The 14,200-nt window shown below is 35.1% G+C and overlaps 1 protein-coding gene across 1 annotated transcript in view; it reads left to right on the top strand.

The window, feature by feature from the left end:
- The window catches only part of LOC126484172 (2',5'-phosphodiesterase 12), a 67,458-nt gene that overhangs the window by 42,192 nt on the left and 11,066 nt on the right, over positions 1–14,200 (top strand). Inside the window, exon 3 of the mRNA XM_050107580.1 lies at positions 7,386–7,548. Within this exon, the coding sequence (XP_049963537.1) occupies positions 7,386–7,548 (163 nt within the window). The remainder of the gene's footprint in view (positions 1–7,385; positions 7,549–14,200) is intronic.

Below are 14,200 nucleotides of genomic sequence, written 5' to 3'. Positions count from 1 at the left end.
CCTGTCACACTACTTCATAACTGCCAATCAGCGTTCATAATATGACGCCATCGTCAAAGTATAAAAGTAGGAAATACACTAATAACATAAAATTGATTCATTTAAATATCTGATTAACAGATAATAATTGTGTCTACAACTTATTTATATTTTAGATAAAAACAGTAAATTATGATGTGTGGTAGCTGTGCCCTCTATGGACAACCTTAATATTATTACACTGCCAGTTATATCAAAGATGTAAAATCCTTGGCGTTGTGGTATGTATCGATTATCACAATTGCATCTTTGTTGGATGCTGCAGAATCGTCTTGTTTAATTGTAGTTTTTATGGCAATGTTCTTTATAGCATTAAGTTAGCAGCCAATGGTACGTTCCACATTCTGAATAACTGATGAGACTGCTGATGCAGCATATTTTACATATATTGCTTTTGCCATGGGTATAACTAATCTTATATTTTTTAAAAAACAAAAGAGTAGATGCTTTTATTATAAAATTTCGTCAAAAAGGTCGTAATAATATTTTTCGCGAAAATCTAATTGTTCATTGAGCAGCATTGATGATTTGGTTTTCAAATGAGCATATATCTCGATTTCTTCTAGGATATTCATAAGTAAGCCTTTATTTGCATAATGAAGAACTTGTAAATTCTGTTGTACTGTCCCCTCAGCATGATTATTGAATGTTATATGATGACCAAAAACAGACTTTGTTCGTGAGGTACCTGACGTATGTTCTTTATACCTTACTGCAAAATTTCGACCTGTTTGGCCGATATATATTTTCTCACAGTCTCTACATTGGATCTTGTACACTCCTGATCTGGTAGATTTTCCATTATCTTTATTTACGGTATGTCTTAATTTTTGTTGTAAAGTATTGTCAGTTGTAAATGCTATTGTTATTCCAGAATTTTTGAATAAGTTAGTGATTCTATCGGATATGTTTCCCATATATGTCATCTTCGTATATTTTGGATTACTTATTAGTGGAGTACTTTGTGATTGTTGTACTTTATTAAAAATGATATCTACCTGTCGTGTGTCGAAAGAGTTGGTTTTTGCAATTTGTTTTAAGATGGTCATTTCCTTTTTGATCTCATTAGCTTCTAGCGGTAATTTTAGTATTCGGTGTATCATAGACTTAAAGAATGCTTTTTTATACTTGTCAGGATGACATGATGTAGCATTAATAATAACATCAGTGGTTGTAGGTTTCCTGTATATGGTGAATAAATGTTTCCCGTTGTTATTAGTTATAGTGAGATCTAGGTAGTTAATAGATTTTCGATTTTCATGCTCAACTGTAAATTGTAACTTCGGATGCATAGAGTTTAATTTTATAGCAAGTTTCTCAATTTCGTCTTTTGAACCATTATAAAGTAATAATGTATCGTCTACATATCGCTTGTAATATATGATTTTATTTGCGATATCAGGGTTATTTTTCAGGAATTGCGTCTCAATGTGGTTTACGAAAATGTCTGCTACTGTCCCAGCCAAAGAATTTCCCATTGCTAAGCCATCTTTCTGACAATAGATTTTAGTATTAAATGAGAAATAATTGTAATCTAAAGTGCATTCAAGTAGTTCTATAAGTTCGATTATTTCGTCTTTAGTCATATTTTTGTATTGTATTAAGTTATCCCTAATTATATTAATCGTCTCAGTAATTGGTATATTTGTATATAAATTTTTAATATCTAATGAGGCGAAATTTGCACTAGTTGGAATGTCTATATTGTGGATTTGTTGTGTTAGTTCATAACTGTTTTGATACTGAAGTTGCTGTCATATGTATAGAATGCTTTCAAAATTGTATTAAGTTTCATATTTAGTTTATATGAAGGACTACTTCTGTAGTTGACAATAGGTCGTATAGATTTCTCTTTTTTATGCAGTTTAATTTGTGATCTTAATTTAGGTATTTGGGGATTCATATTTTTCATCATATTTTTTTCCTCAGGGGTCAAGAGGTGATTATTTTCATCGACTAGTTTCTTAATCTTTAATTGGAACTTTGGAGTGGGGTCTTTAGTTACTTCAACGATCCCATTTTCATTAAAAAATGAGAGTGTTTTAAATATATAATCGTCTTCTTTAATAATTACAAGGGTATTTCCTTTATCGGCCTTTACCACAATTGCTTTCTCTGCTAGTAGTTTATTATTGATATTTTTAAGTGTTTTATCTTCAGTTTTTCTATGTAGTTTATTTTTCTCTTTTAAAATTAAGTCCTTCGTTTTTAGGGCTATCTTACATGCTTCAGGTTTATTTATTTTCGATATTTTGCTTGTTGCTATAACATCAGCAATTATGTGTTTAACGTTGGTATTATTTAGTGGGGGAGTTAAGTTATATTTTAAGCCTTTGTCAAGTAGTGACATTTCGGACTTTGTGAACTGAATATCTGTAAGATTCATTGTCCTTGGATAAAATTGATGTATATAGTTGACCTTTTCTGAAAGCTTATTTTGTTGTTTAGCTATGAGTAAATCAATTTTTCTCTGATGTCTTTGGGCAATCGCTTTCCGTAAAAAGTCTATTTTCTCATCAATGCTGCTTAGTAAAATAGAAAAAATCAAAGGTGAGAGTTCATTACTTAGCAATAAATGCAGACTATACATTTCAACATTTAAAAAATCTTTTATCTTAAAAGCTTCTCTAATTTCAGATTTAATCCATAAAATACTACTCTTTTGTTGTACATATGTTACATTACTAGATTTGGATTGAATATTGATTTTAGCATATTTTGGTATGATATGTTCCATGAGGCAAGTTTTATTAAATTTAATTTTCATACCAAGTTTCATAATTTTGGTTCTAATATTTCTAAACTTTTTGTAACTTCCAATTGCCTGACTAGACAAACTTTTCACAATTTTGGTAAACATTTTTGGAATACAGTGATCAATTGTTATATTTAGATTAAAGTTCAGTCTTGATCACGTTATGTCTGTTTTAATGGGTAACCGGTTTCGGTTTTATCTATAAAACCATCATCAGACCCATTGGCTCCCTTGGGTTGGTAGGTGGAGCTCTCCTTGCTGCTGTGCAGTCAACTGATCAGTTGACTGCACAGCAGCAAGGAGAGCTCCACCTACCAACCCAAGGGAGCCAATGGGTCTGATGATGGTTTTATAGATAAAACCGAAACCGGTTACCCATTAAAACAGACATAACGTGATCAAGACTGAACTTTAATCTAAATATAACAATTGATCACTGTATTCCAAAAATGTTTACCAAAATTGTGAAAAGTTTGTCTAGTCAGGCAATTGGAAGTTACAAAAAGTTTAGAAATATTAGAACCAAAATTATGAAACTTGGTATGAAAATTAAATTTAATAAAACTTGCCTCATGGAACATATACCAAAATATGCTAAAATCAATATTCAATCCAAATCTAGTAATGTAACATATGTACAACAAAAGAGTAGTATTTTATGGATTAAATCTGAAATTAGAGAAGCTTTTAAGATAAAAGATTTTTTAAATGTTGAAATGTATAGTCTGCATTTATTGCTAAGTAATGAACTCTCACCTTTGATTTTTTTCTATTTTACTAAGCAGCATTGATGAGAAAATAGACTTTTTACGGAAAGCGATTGCCCAAAGACATCAGAGAAAAATTGATTTACTCATAGCTAAACAACAAAATAAGCTTTCAGAAAAGGTCAACTATATACATCAATTTTATCCAAGGACAATGAATCTTACAGATATTCAGTTCACAAAGTCCGAAATGTCACTACTTGACAAAGGCTTAAAATATAACTTAACTCCCCCACTAAATAATACCAACGTTAAACACATAATTGCTGATGTTATAGCAACAAGCAAAATATCGAAAATAAATAAACCTGAAGCATGTAAGATAGCCCTAAAAACGAAGGACTTAATTTTAAAAGAGAAAAATAAACTACATAGAAAAACTGAAGATAAAACACTTAAAAATATCAATAATAAACTACTAGCAGAGAAAGCAATTGTGGTAAAGGCCGATAAAGGAAATACCCTTGTAATTATTAAAGAAGACGATTATATATTTAAAACACTCTCATTTTTTAATGAAAATGGGATCGTTGAAGTAACTAAAGACCCCACTCCAAAGTTCCAATTAAAGATTAAGAAACTAGTCGATGAAAATAATCACCTCTTGACCCCTGAGGAAAAAAATATGATGAAAAATATGAATCCCCAAATACCTAAATTAAGATCACAAATTAAACTGCATAAAAAAGAGAAATCTATACGACCTATTGTCAACTACAGAAGTAGTCCTTCATATAAACTAAATATGAAACTTAATACAATTTTGAAAGCATTCTATACATATGACAGCAACTTCAGTATCAAAACAGTTATGAACTAACACAACAAATCCACAATATAGACATTCCAACTAGTGCAAATTTCGCCTCATTAGATATTAAAAATTTATATACAAATATACCAATTACTGAGACGATTAATATAATTAGGGATAACTTAATACAATACAAAAATATGACTAAAGACGAAATAATCGAACTTATAGAACTACTTGAATGCACTTTAGATTACAATTATTTCTCATTTAATACTAAAATCTATTGTCAGAAAGATGGCTTAGCAATGGGAAATTCTTTGGCTGGGACAGTAGCAGACATTTTCGTAAACCACATTGAGACGCAATTCCTGAAAAATAACCCTGATATCGCAAATAAAATCATATATTACAAGCGATATGTAGACGATACATTATTACTTTATAATGGTTCAAAAGACGAAATTGAGAAACTTGCTATAAAATTAAACTCTATGCATCCGAAGTTACAATTTACAGTTGAGCATGAAAATCGAAAATCTATTAACTACCTAGATCTCACTATAACTAATAACAACGGGAAACATTTATTCACCATATACAGGAAACCTACAACCACTGATGTTATTATTAATGCTACATCATGTCATCCTGACAAGTATAAAAAAGCATTCTTTAAGTCTATGATACACCGAATACTAAAATTACCGCTAGAAGCTAATGAGATCAAAAAGGAAATGACCATCTTAAAACAAATTGCAAAAACCAACTCTTTCGACACACGACAGGTAGATATCATTTTTAATAAAGTACAACAATCACAAAGTACTCCACTAATAAGTAATCCAAAATATACGAAGATGACATATATGGGAAACATATCCGATAGAATCACTAACTTATTCAAAAATTCTGGAATAACAATAGCATTTACAACTGACAATACTTTACAACAAAAATTAAGACATACCGTAAATAAAGATAATGGAAAATCTACCAGATCAGGAGTGTACAAGATCCAATGTAGAGACTGTGAGAAAATATATATCGGCCAAACAGGTCGAAATTTTGCAGTAAGGTATAAAGAACATACGTCAGGTACCTCACGAACAAAGTCTGTTTTTGGTCATCATATAACATTCAATAATCATGCTGAGGGGACAGTACAACAGAATTTACAAGTTCTTCATTATGCAAATAAAGGCTTACTTATGAATATCCTAGAAGAAATCGAGATATATGCTCATTTGAAAACCAAATCATCAATGCTGCTCAATGAACAATTAGATTTTCGCGAAAAATATTATTACGACCTTTTTGACGAAATTTTATAATAAAAGCATCTACTCTTTTGTTTTTTAAAAAATATAAGATTAGTTATACCCATGGCAAAAGCAATATATGTAAAATATGCTGCATCAGCAGTCTCATCAGTTATTCAGAATGTGGAACGTACCATTGGCTGCTAACTTAATGCTATAAAGAACATTGCCATAAAAACTACAATTAAACAAGACGATTCTGCAGCATCCAACAAAGATGCAATTGTGATAATCGATACATACCACAACGCCAAGGATTTTACATCTTTGATATAACTGGCAGTGTAATAATATTAAGGTTGTCCATAGAGGGCACAGCTACCACACATCATAATTTACTGTTTTTATCTAAAATATAAATAAGTTGTAGACACAATTATTATCTGTTAATCAGATATTTAAATGAATCAATTTTATGTTATTAGTGTATTTCCTACTTTTATACTTTGACGATGGCGTCATATTATGAACGCTGATTGGCAGTTATGAAGTAGTGTGACAGGAAGTAGGCGGAGCCTCTGCATATTTAAGCTCGTGCTCAGCACTCATAACCATCAGTTGACTGCACAGCAGCAAGGAGAGCTCCACCTACCAACCCAAGGGAGCCAATGGGTATAACTAATTTTATTTTATTTTGTTAAAAATTTTGACCTCATTAGACTTTTTCATTCATTTAAAGATTGGTATCTAGTATTTCTTAAATTTATTCACAGGTCTGATGATGGTTTTATAGATAAAACCGAAACCGGTTACCCATTAAAACAGACATAACGTGATCAAGACTGAACTTTAATCTAAATATAACAATTGATCACTGTATTCCAAAAATGTTTACCAAAATTTTTGTGTCAGTTTATTATGAATACATACACAACTGCACACAGAACTATTTATTTTCTGTTGAGTGAAGGGGCATTTTATTAAGATGTTAGACTTGCATTCTGGAGGATAGCAGCTCAAATTGCTATTCAGCCATTAAGGTGTAAGTCTTCTGTGGTTTCCCTAAATCACTTAACACAAATTCCTGGATGGTTACTTGAAAGACACAACTAATTTCCTTCTCTATCTTTACCCTATCTGAGCCTTTGCTCCACCTCTGATGATTTTGTCATCAACAAGATGTTTTGTGGTAGTCGTCTTTCTATTTAATTTCCTAGTTTTCAGTACTAAACTTTAAGCTCTAAGTAGTTACGGTATGTTCTGATTGTCTGAATGTGTATTTCTTACTTACAAAGTGTATTGCAGAATACTGCAAGGGAAAGAAACAGTAGAGTTGAAGAGGCCAGGTCTAGAACACAGATGTGTGAGAGATATAGACCAGGGCTTGTGAGGTTTTAAGATATTCTGGTGTGCAATAAACTCCTGTCCAGCTTTGAGAACCATGGGTGGGTGATGGGAGGGAATATAAATGGATCCATTGTTGTGCTGGACCACTTGTTCAGCCACAAGGGACGGAGATAACTTTTTAAGTTTTATATGTTGCAAAATAGCATGACTTGTACCCTTGATGAATACCATTAAGTTACCTGTCAGTAAAGTCAGATAGTTAACAGAAACAGTTGGCCATAGGTGCATCTCTATCATAACGTGTGCCTTTACTTACTCTTCATCCCCGAGGTTTTCCCTCATGGTAGAATCAGTGGAACGTGCATTCAGAATGCCAGAATAAATAATGTTGTTTATGCATTGTTGTTTTTTCAAGCTTTGAGTAATTTATTCAATTAACGTATATTTGTTTTGGGTTGAAGGTTATAATGCAGATTTAATCTGCCTTCAGGAGGTTGATTCGAAGGTCTTCAATTATGACCTTCTCCCAGTTCTTTCTTCTGAAGGATATGATGGGGTGTTTGAGAAAAAAGGAAAAACTGTGTCTGAAGGTCTTGCATGCTTCTTTCATTCTTCCAAATACAAGTAAGTCTTCATTTAATTCGTGATTTCATAGCTAATATTAAAGATTGTCAACATCTTTAGAGGTAGTTCTCATGATGGGCAGCATCATAATGTTTTATCGTGTATATAGAAAATATTTTATATCTTGTAAATACTGTTCTCTGCAACAGAAAAATGGTTAAAATTGCAGGGAGACATATTGACATTTTGACCAGTATTTAACTTGGTCTAGGTAACCTTCTCTCTATTTTCAACATTCTGCAGTGAAACCCTCCTTCCTCCTGGAAAGAAGAATGCATAGTTCATAAAACTAGAAATAATATTTCTCATGTTTAGTGATTATATGCACAGTTATTTGATTTTCATAGTTCAAAAATACCACTACTGTTTCACTTATTAGGTGAATTTATCTTCTTGTTTAACATTCAAAGTTCTTACTAACATAGTTACACAACAAATTGCACTTGAAACTGTACCACATATCATTAGATTGACAGTAGCTTCAAGATCCATGTGGATGCATCTGTATTGACTAAATTTTTGGTTTGATCTTGATTTTGCCCATTAACATTACACCTCAGTTCATTCCCTATTTGGCTGCTGATTAGCATGATTTTGGTATGTAATATCTCATTCCATTCATATTGGATGAAAACACTAGGAGTTATTTGTTTGCTTTCCTTAACTTACACAGAAGCAACATTCCGTAGGTTACATGTTCACTGTAGGTGGTGCCAAGTCATAGGTAACTAGAGTATCATGACCAGCCTTAAAACAGTGCGCACATGTGTGCAGTGGCAAGGAGCAGTGTACCTCATGACGCTTCAACCAGTAATGTCATTCCGCCATGTCCGTTTGTAGCCTGTGCTTCAGGGTGCGTGCAACACGTTTAGCATTGATTTTCATGTTATTTTAGGTATTGTAAGGTTATATAGCCAGCCATTATAATGTTCATTACAGGTGATATAGAACATACATGACAAATATTACATTAAGAAGTGACTGTGACAGTTTTCTGAGCTTATATATTCTCCTAAGCAGAATCAGCAGCAGGAACAGTGGCTGATTGTAGCGGTCACCTGTGTATTGCTACGAGGGTCACTCCAAAAGAAATGCACACTATTTTTGAAAGAATACAGTTTTCATTCTGGATGTGTGAAAGTTTTAGAGTGTGTAGATACATCCTTCCCACTTGATTTCAAACTTAGTTCAACCTGTTCCCGTGAGTAGCACCGTCACAGCATGTCTTCAAGATTACTGCTACACTTGACGTTCGTCAGAAGCAAAATGCTGTCATAGAATTCCTGTGCTGTGAAAACGAGACAGTGGGGAACATCCACCAGAGGTTGAAAAAAGGTGTATGGAGATGCTGCTGTCGATCGCAGTACAGTTAGTCGGTGGGCAAGGCAATATTGAGGATTGTCCTCGCAGCAGCAGGCCTTGTACTGTACACACTCCGGACAATGTGCAGAGAGTTAACAAATTGGTGACTGCTGACAGACGCATCACAGTGAACGAATTGTCACACTACGTTGGGATAGGGGAAGGGAGTGTTCGCAGAATACTGAAAGTGTTGGTGTTAAAAAAAGGTTTGTGCCAGGTGGGTTCCCAGGATGTTGACAGTGGCTCACAAAGAAACAAGAAAACAGTATGCAGCGAACTTTTGGAACAGTACGAGAATGGTGGAGATGAATTTCTTGGATGAATTGTGACAGGTGATGAAACATGGCTCCATCATTTTTCAGCAGAGACGAAGAGGCAATCAGTGGAGTGGCATCATGCAAATTCACCTGGGGGGGGGGGGGGGAGTTATGGCTACTTTGTTTTTCGATTCCGAAGGACTCTTGCTTGTGGACATCATGCCAAGTGGAACCACCACATGTGACAACACTGAAGAAACTTCAAGCTCGACTGAGTCGTGTTCGACCACATCGGCAAAAGCAGGATGTTTTGCTGTTGTATGATAATGCGTGGCCACATGTCAGTCAAAAAACCATGGAAGCGATCACAAAACTCTGATGGACAACACTGAAACACTCGCCTTACCGTCCTGACCTGGCTCCATGTGACTATCATCGCTTTGGGAAAGTGAAAGACTCTCTTCGTGGAACAAGGTTTGAAGATAATGACTCCCTTGTGCACGTTGCCAAACAGTGGCTCCAACAGGTTGGTCCAGAATTTTACCGTGCGGGTATACAGGCGCTGGTTCCAAGATGGTGTAAGGCAGTTGAGAGGGATGGAAATTATGCGGAGAAATGAAAATATTGTTCCTAAAGGATGTATCTACACACTATAAAACTTTCAAACATGTAGAATAAAAGATGGATTAAAAAAAAAAATAGTGTGCATTTCTTTTGGAGTGACCCTCGTAGTTACCTAGGCAGGCAATGGTGGATTGTGAGGTGTGGGACAGAAATAGGAAGTACACTGGCAACTCCGCAAGATATTCTGTCTGTTGCTGTGCAGAATATATCATGCTGCTGCCTTTTACGTGCACCCAGCTGTAACAAGCATCTTTAGTGAACACAAAATTCCTAAGCCATGGAGTGGTCAGCACTACCAGTCCTATATTTTTCAGCAACAGTGGAACTTTCCAGGGTCTTCATTGTTTGGATTTTGAGGATGTGGGACCTTATCTTGCAGAAGAAAAACCTTGAAACACTCTGGGGGAAAATATTCATTAAAATGAAACACTCATTAATGTAGACGTGCTGGAGGACCTATTACATATTAGTTGAGGCTCACTTGTGCAGGTATGCGCACACAGAGACATACAAGCATTATTTCTGCCTCTTCTCCACCTGGAAATGAAATGGGAAGACGCCTTTATGTAGGGTTCCATGAAAGTTGTCCACTGCCATGTATTTTTCAGTTATTCACAGACATAGATATATGTTGTAGTGTTCCCCTTTAAATGATATGTTAATATCTTAATCTGCTTAAAATCATATGTTTTGGACACCTCCTTCTATTCTATGGATGAGTTTCTGTTTCAGAACTGGTAAAAAAAAAGTACCTCTAAATGTAGTTGCATTTGTAGAACTAAAAATTTCAGTAATATTAATATTAACACTATTCATATATATATATATATATATATATATATATATATATATATATATATATATATATATATATAATATCTTGTAATCTGACTTGGTCCACATCATATCGATAAAATTATCGGGAAAATGATCTACAGAACATGACATAACTAAAACTAAACTAACTAAAACTATACTGGGTGTAACAAAAAGGTATGGTACAAATTGCAAGGTACATTCCTCACACATAGATAATAATATAAATGTATAGGTAGATGAACAAATTATGTTATGTGAATATGGGTCTGGAAATGCTTTGTTTCTATGTGACAAATCATTTTCTGCAACTCATCAATCATGGGAAAAACACACAAACAAAATGTACCAGCATACCACATAACTCATTCTCACAGGAGGTGTTCAATATGCCCTCCTTGGGCATTGATACATGCATCAGCCACCCGTTGTAATGCAACTCAGATTCGCTTATGTATCCCTGAAGTATTGTGTATGGTTTCGCAGCCATGCATTATACAAGCACGGAGACTCTGAACATCTTGTACTGGGATTCCATACACGAGAGCTTTCAAATGCCCCCACAAATAAAATTTCAATGAGTCTAGATCCAGAGAGCGTGGAGACCAAGCAGTTTACTTATCCATCTGTCACCAAAACTGTCATTTAGAAACCAACGGACATTAACACTAAAATGAGGAGGTGCTCCATCGTGGATGAAGTATGTGTTTTGTTGCACATCTAAAGGTACATCTGGTAACACGTCAGGTAGAACATTCTCTACAAAATTATGATAACTTTGCTCACACATGCCCATTCTGAAAATTTACAATCTGATCTCATTAAAACTATGCCTCATCTTTGAACAACACCGTTGCACTAAAATTATGGTTGACACTTTGTTGGTTGATTAAACCATTTGCAGAAGAGTATTTGTGCAGGAAAATCAGCTGCTCATAGTGCCCACACACACTGTAAATGATATGGGTACGGCTGGTTCTCGTGTAACACTCGCCAGTCAGTCATGTCGTCAACATTCAGTGTTGCAGCTGTGTGACTTATACTGACACTAGGGTCATTGTCAACTGCATGAAGAATTGCAGTCTCCCATTGTGGTGCCCTTGTACATCTAGGCCTGCCCCAGGTGCGAGTATCAGGTTTAAATGCCCCATGTACCCTAAGTTGATGGTCAATGGCTTCAAACATTTGTCTGTTAGGGCACCTTCATTCTGGAAATCTATCCTGGAAAAAATGTTGAGTGTGAGCACCATTGCCATCAGCTAATCCATACATCAAATGGGCATCTGCCATCTCTGCATTTATGTGCACTGCCATTGCACGAGCCAGGTGTGTGATTAACTCTGCATAGTAATCTGTGTGCTTGCAATGGTCATACTGATTACTGGAAGAATTGATTTTACCTGTAAACAAGCAATGATGTATGTCGCATGGCAACAGCGACATGTAGGACAAAACAGTGGTGATGCACAACGTAACCAGATGTCATGAAGAATGCATGTTCCCCATGATTCTAACATTCTGTTCCCCCGTGATTCTAACATTCTGTTCTTGTGTGTTTCCCACGATCAGTGAGTTGGAGAAAATAAGTTGTAATGTGGAAACAAAGCATTTCCAGACCCATATTCATATAAAATTGTTTCTTCATCTGCATGTGAGGAATGTGTCCTGCAATGTGTGCTGTAAATTTTTGTTACCCTGTGTACAGGGTGGTCAGAAACAGTCTGAGAAGCTTGCATGGGGGTTACAGGGCAGGCTGTACTGCTATTTCTGAGCAAACTAGCATTGAAGTTAGCCAATCAGGCTGTTGCATGCTCAAATTCAAGCGACCCAGCAGAGACTCTGTGGCCAAGCAAATGTGTTCTCCGTTCGGTTTCCTAAAACCGAACAAAAGAGCAATACAAAAATTGGATGTGGGATGGTAGTAAGGATTAAAACTGAGCCAAAGGCTGAGTAATCTCAGGTGCTATCACCTACGCTATGAGAACAACCGACACTAGTTGTATCTGATGGAGTGCTTGAATTTGAATTTGCATGTGCAATGGCCTGCTTGGTTGATTTCTAAGCTGATGACTCCAACAGCACAACATACAGAATTTATTTCTTAACAATTATTTCTCAGCACAACCTACCCTGCAACCCTTGCAAACTTTTCAGACTGTTTATGACCACCCCATTGTGCTCAACAATATTATGAAAAGGATAGATTGCTATTAACCAATAGAGGAAGTGCTGAGTTGCAGACACTCTAACATTTCTGACTTAAAGTGTGGATCTGGGTCATTTCAGTTTATTCCCCCAAACCATCTTTCACTTCTTTACGAGGTGACTTACCTGGAATTTGCAGCCACTCTTCTTTACTGGATAGCCGGCTGCTGGAAACCCTCTTGACTTCTTCTCCGTCGAATAACGCTAGGTACAAGAATTTTTAAACTCTTTCTACTTATTTCAAAGTAGACATACATACATTGCTTTTCTTCAATTAACGATGTATTTGACTTCCATACACAATAAAACTCTCACTTTCAACATAAATATATAACTTCTGGTAAGTCCCTCGTACAGTCGAACGTCAGAAACAAATTAAATTACAGTTAAAAGAAAATTGGCTTTGATACCAAAACTTCTTAACATAAATCAGAAAATAAGTCTGGCCTATAGCAAGGTTATGTCAAGAGTTTTAAAGATTTCTTTTTAATCTGTTTTTGTTTTAATAACAATAGTCAATGACCCAATAAGCACAGAGCTGCATGTAAACTCCGTGGTTCTTCCTTACATACTTACTAAAACATCTATGGATTGCTCGACAGGTACTCGGTGCCGTTCGTCTGCCACGTCTACTTTCTGCCCGCGACTGATTTTAAACCTGCACACACAAACATGTGACACGCAGTAGGTAGGATTCTACCATCCCACACTCATATCCAGAATATCGTGTGTTCGAGAAGGTAGCAAGCTGAGTGTTTCTAGAATTTACACAGAAATTCTCAAATCACTACATATCTCCCCCGCCCCCAGATTGAACATGCAATTTTTTTATACATAATCGTTATGGACATAATATCACTCGTAATATTTCATATCTTAACAGTATACATTTCTTACATATGTTTATATACATATCTTTCCTTTCAATAACAATTCTCTGTTCTCTCTTGAACGATCTTTTGCTTATTGTTCATCTACTATTTTCTTATTTTACTTAGTTAATAAGACATAAGCATTTACTCGTGGTTTTAGTTAGCATTACTAATACTTAGGAATTGTGAGGACACTCTTTCTTTTCTTTATTTCCTTTATTCCCGCCCCCTTTTTTTCCCCCAATCGTAAACTTCAGGTGTTTATGACACATGAGTAATCTATTTTCTATTCCTATCTTTTGTATTACCTTTTTTCCTAGTATGTACTATTTTGATTATTTGTAGCTTGGAGGAACTCTGAATGAAATGAAAGTGTTCTTTTGACACTCATTTATTTCCACGAAACATAATAATGCTAGTCGTCCATAGAATTCACACTTCCCAGAATAATCCGTATAAAATTTGTGACTGTTTGTCACGATACTGTTCCCTTCTCCTAGGATCAGCACCTATTTA

This window comes from Schistocerca serialis, chromosome 6 (assembly GCF_023864345.2).
Source record: "Schistocerca serialis cubense isolate TAMUIC-IGC-003099 chromosome 6, iqSchSeri2.2, whole genome shotgun sequence".
In the NCBI taxonomy this organism is placed as follows: domain Eukaryota; kingdom Metazoa; phylum Arthropoda; class Insecta; order Orthoptera; family Acrididae; genus Schistocerca; species Schistocerca serialis.
The sequence above is the reverse complement of the archived record's forward strand: the minus strand, read 5'-3'. Positions and strand labels throughout refer to the sequence as shown.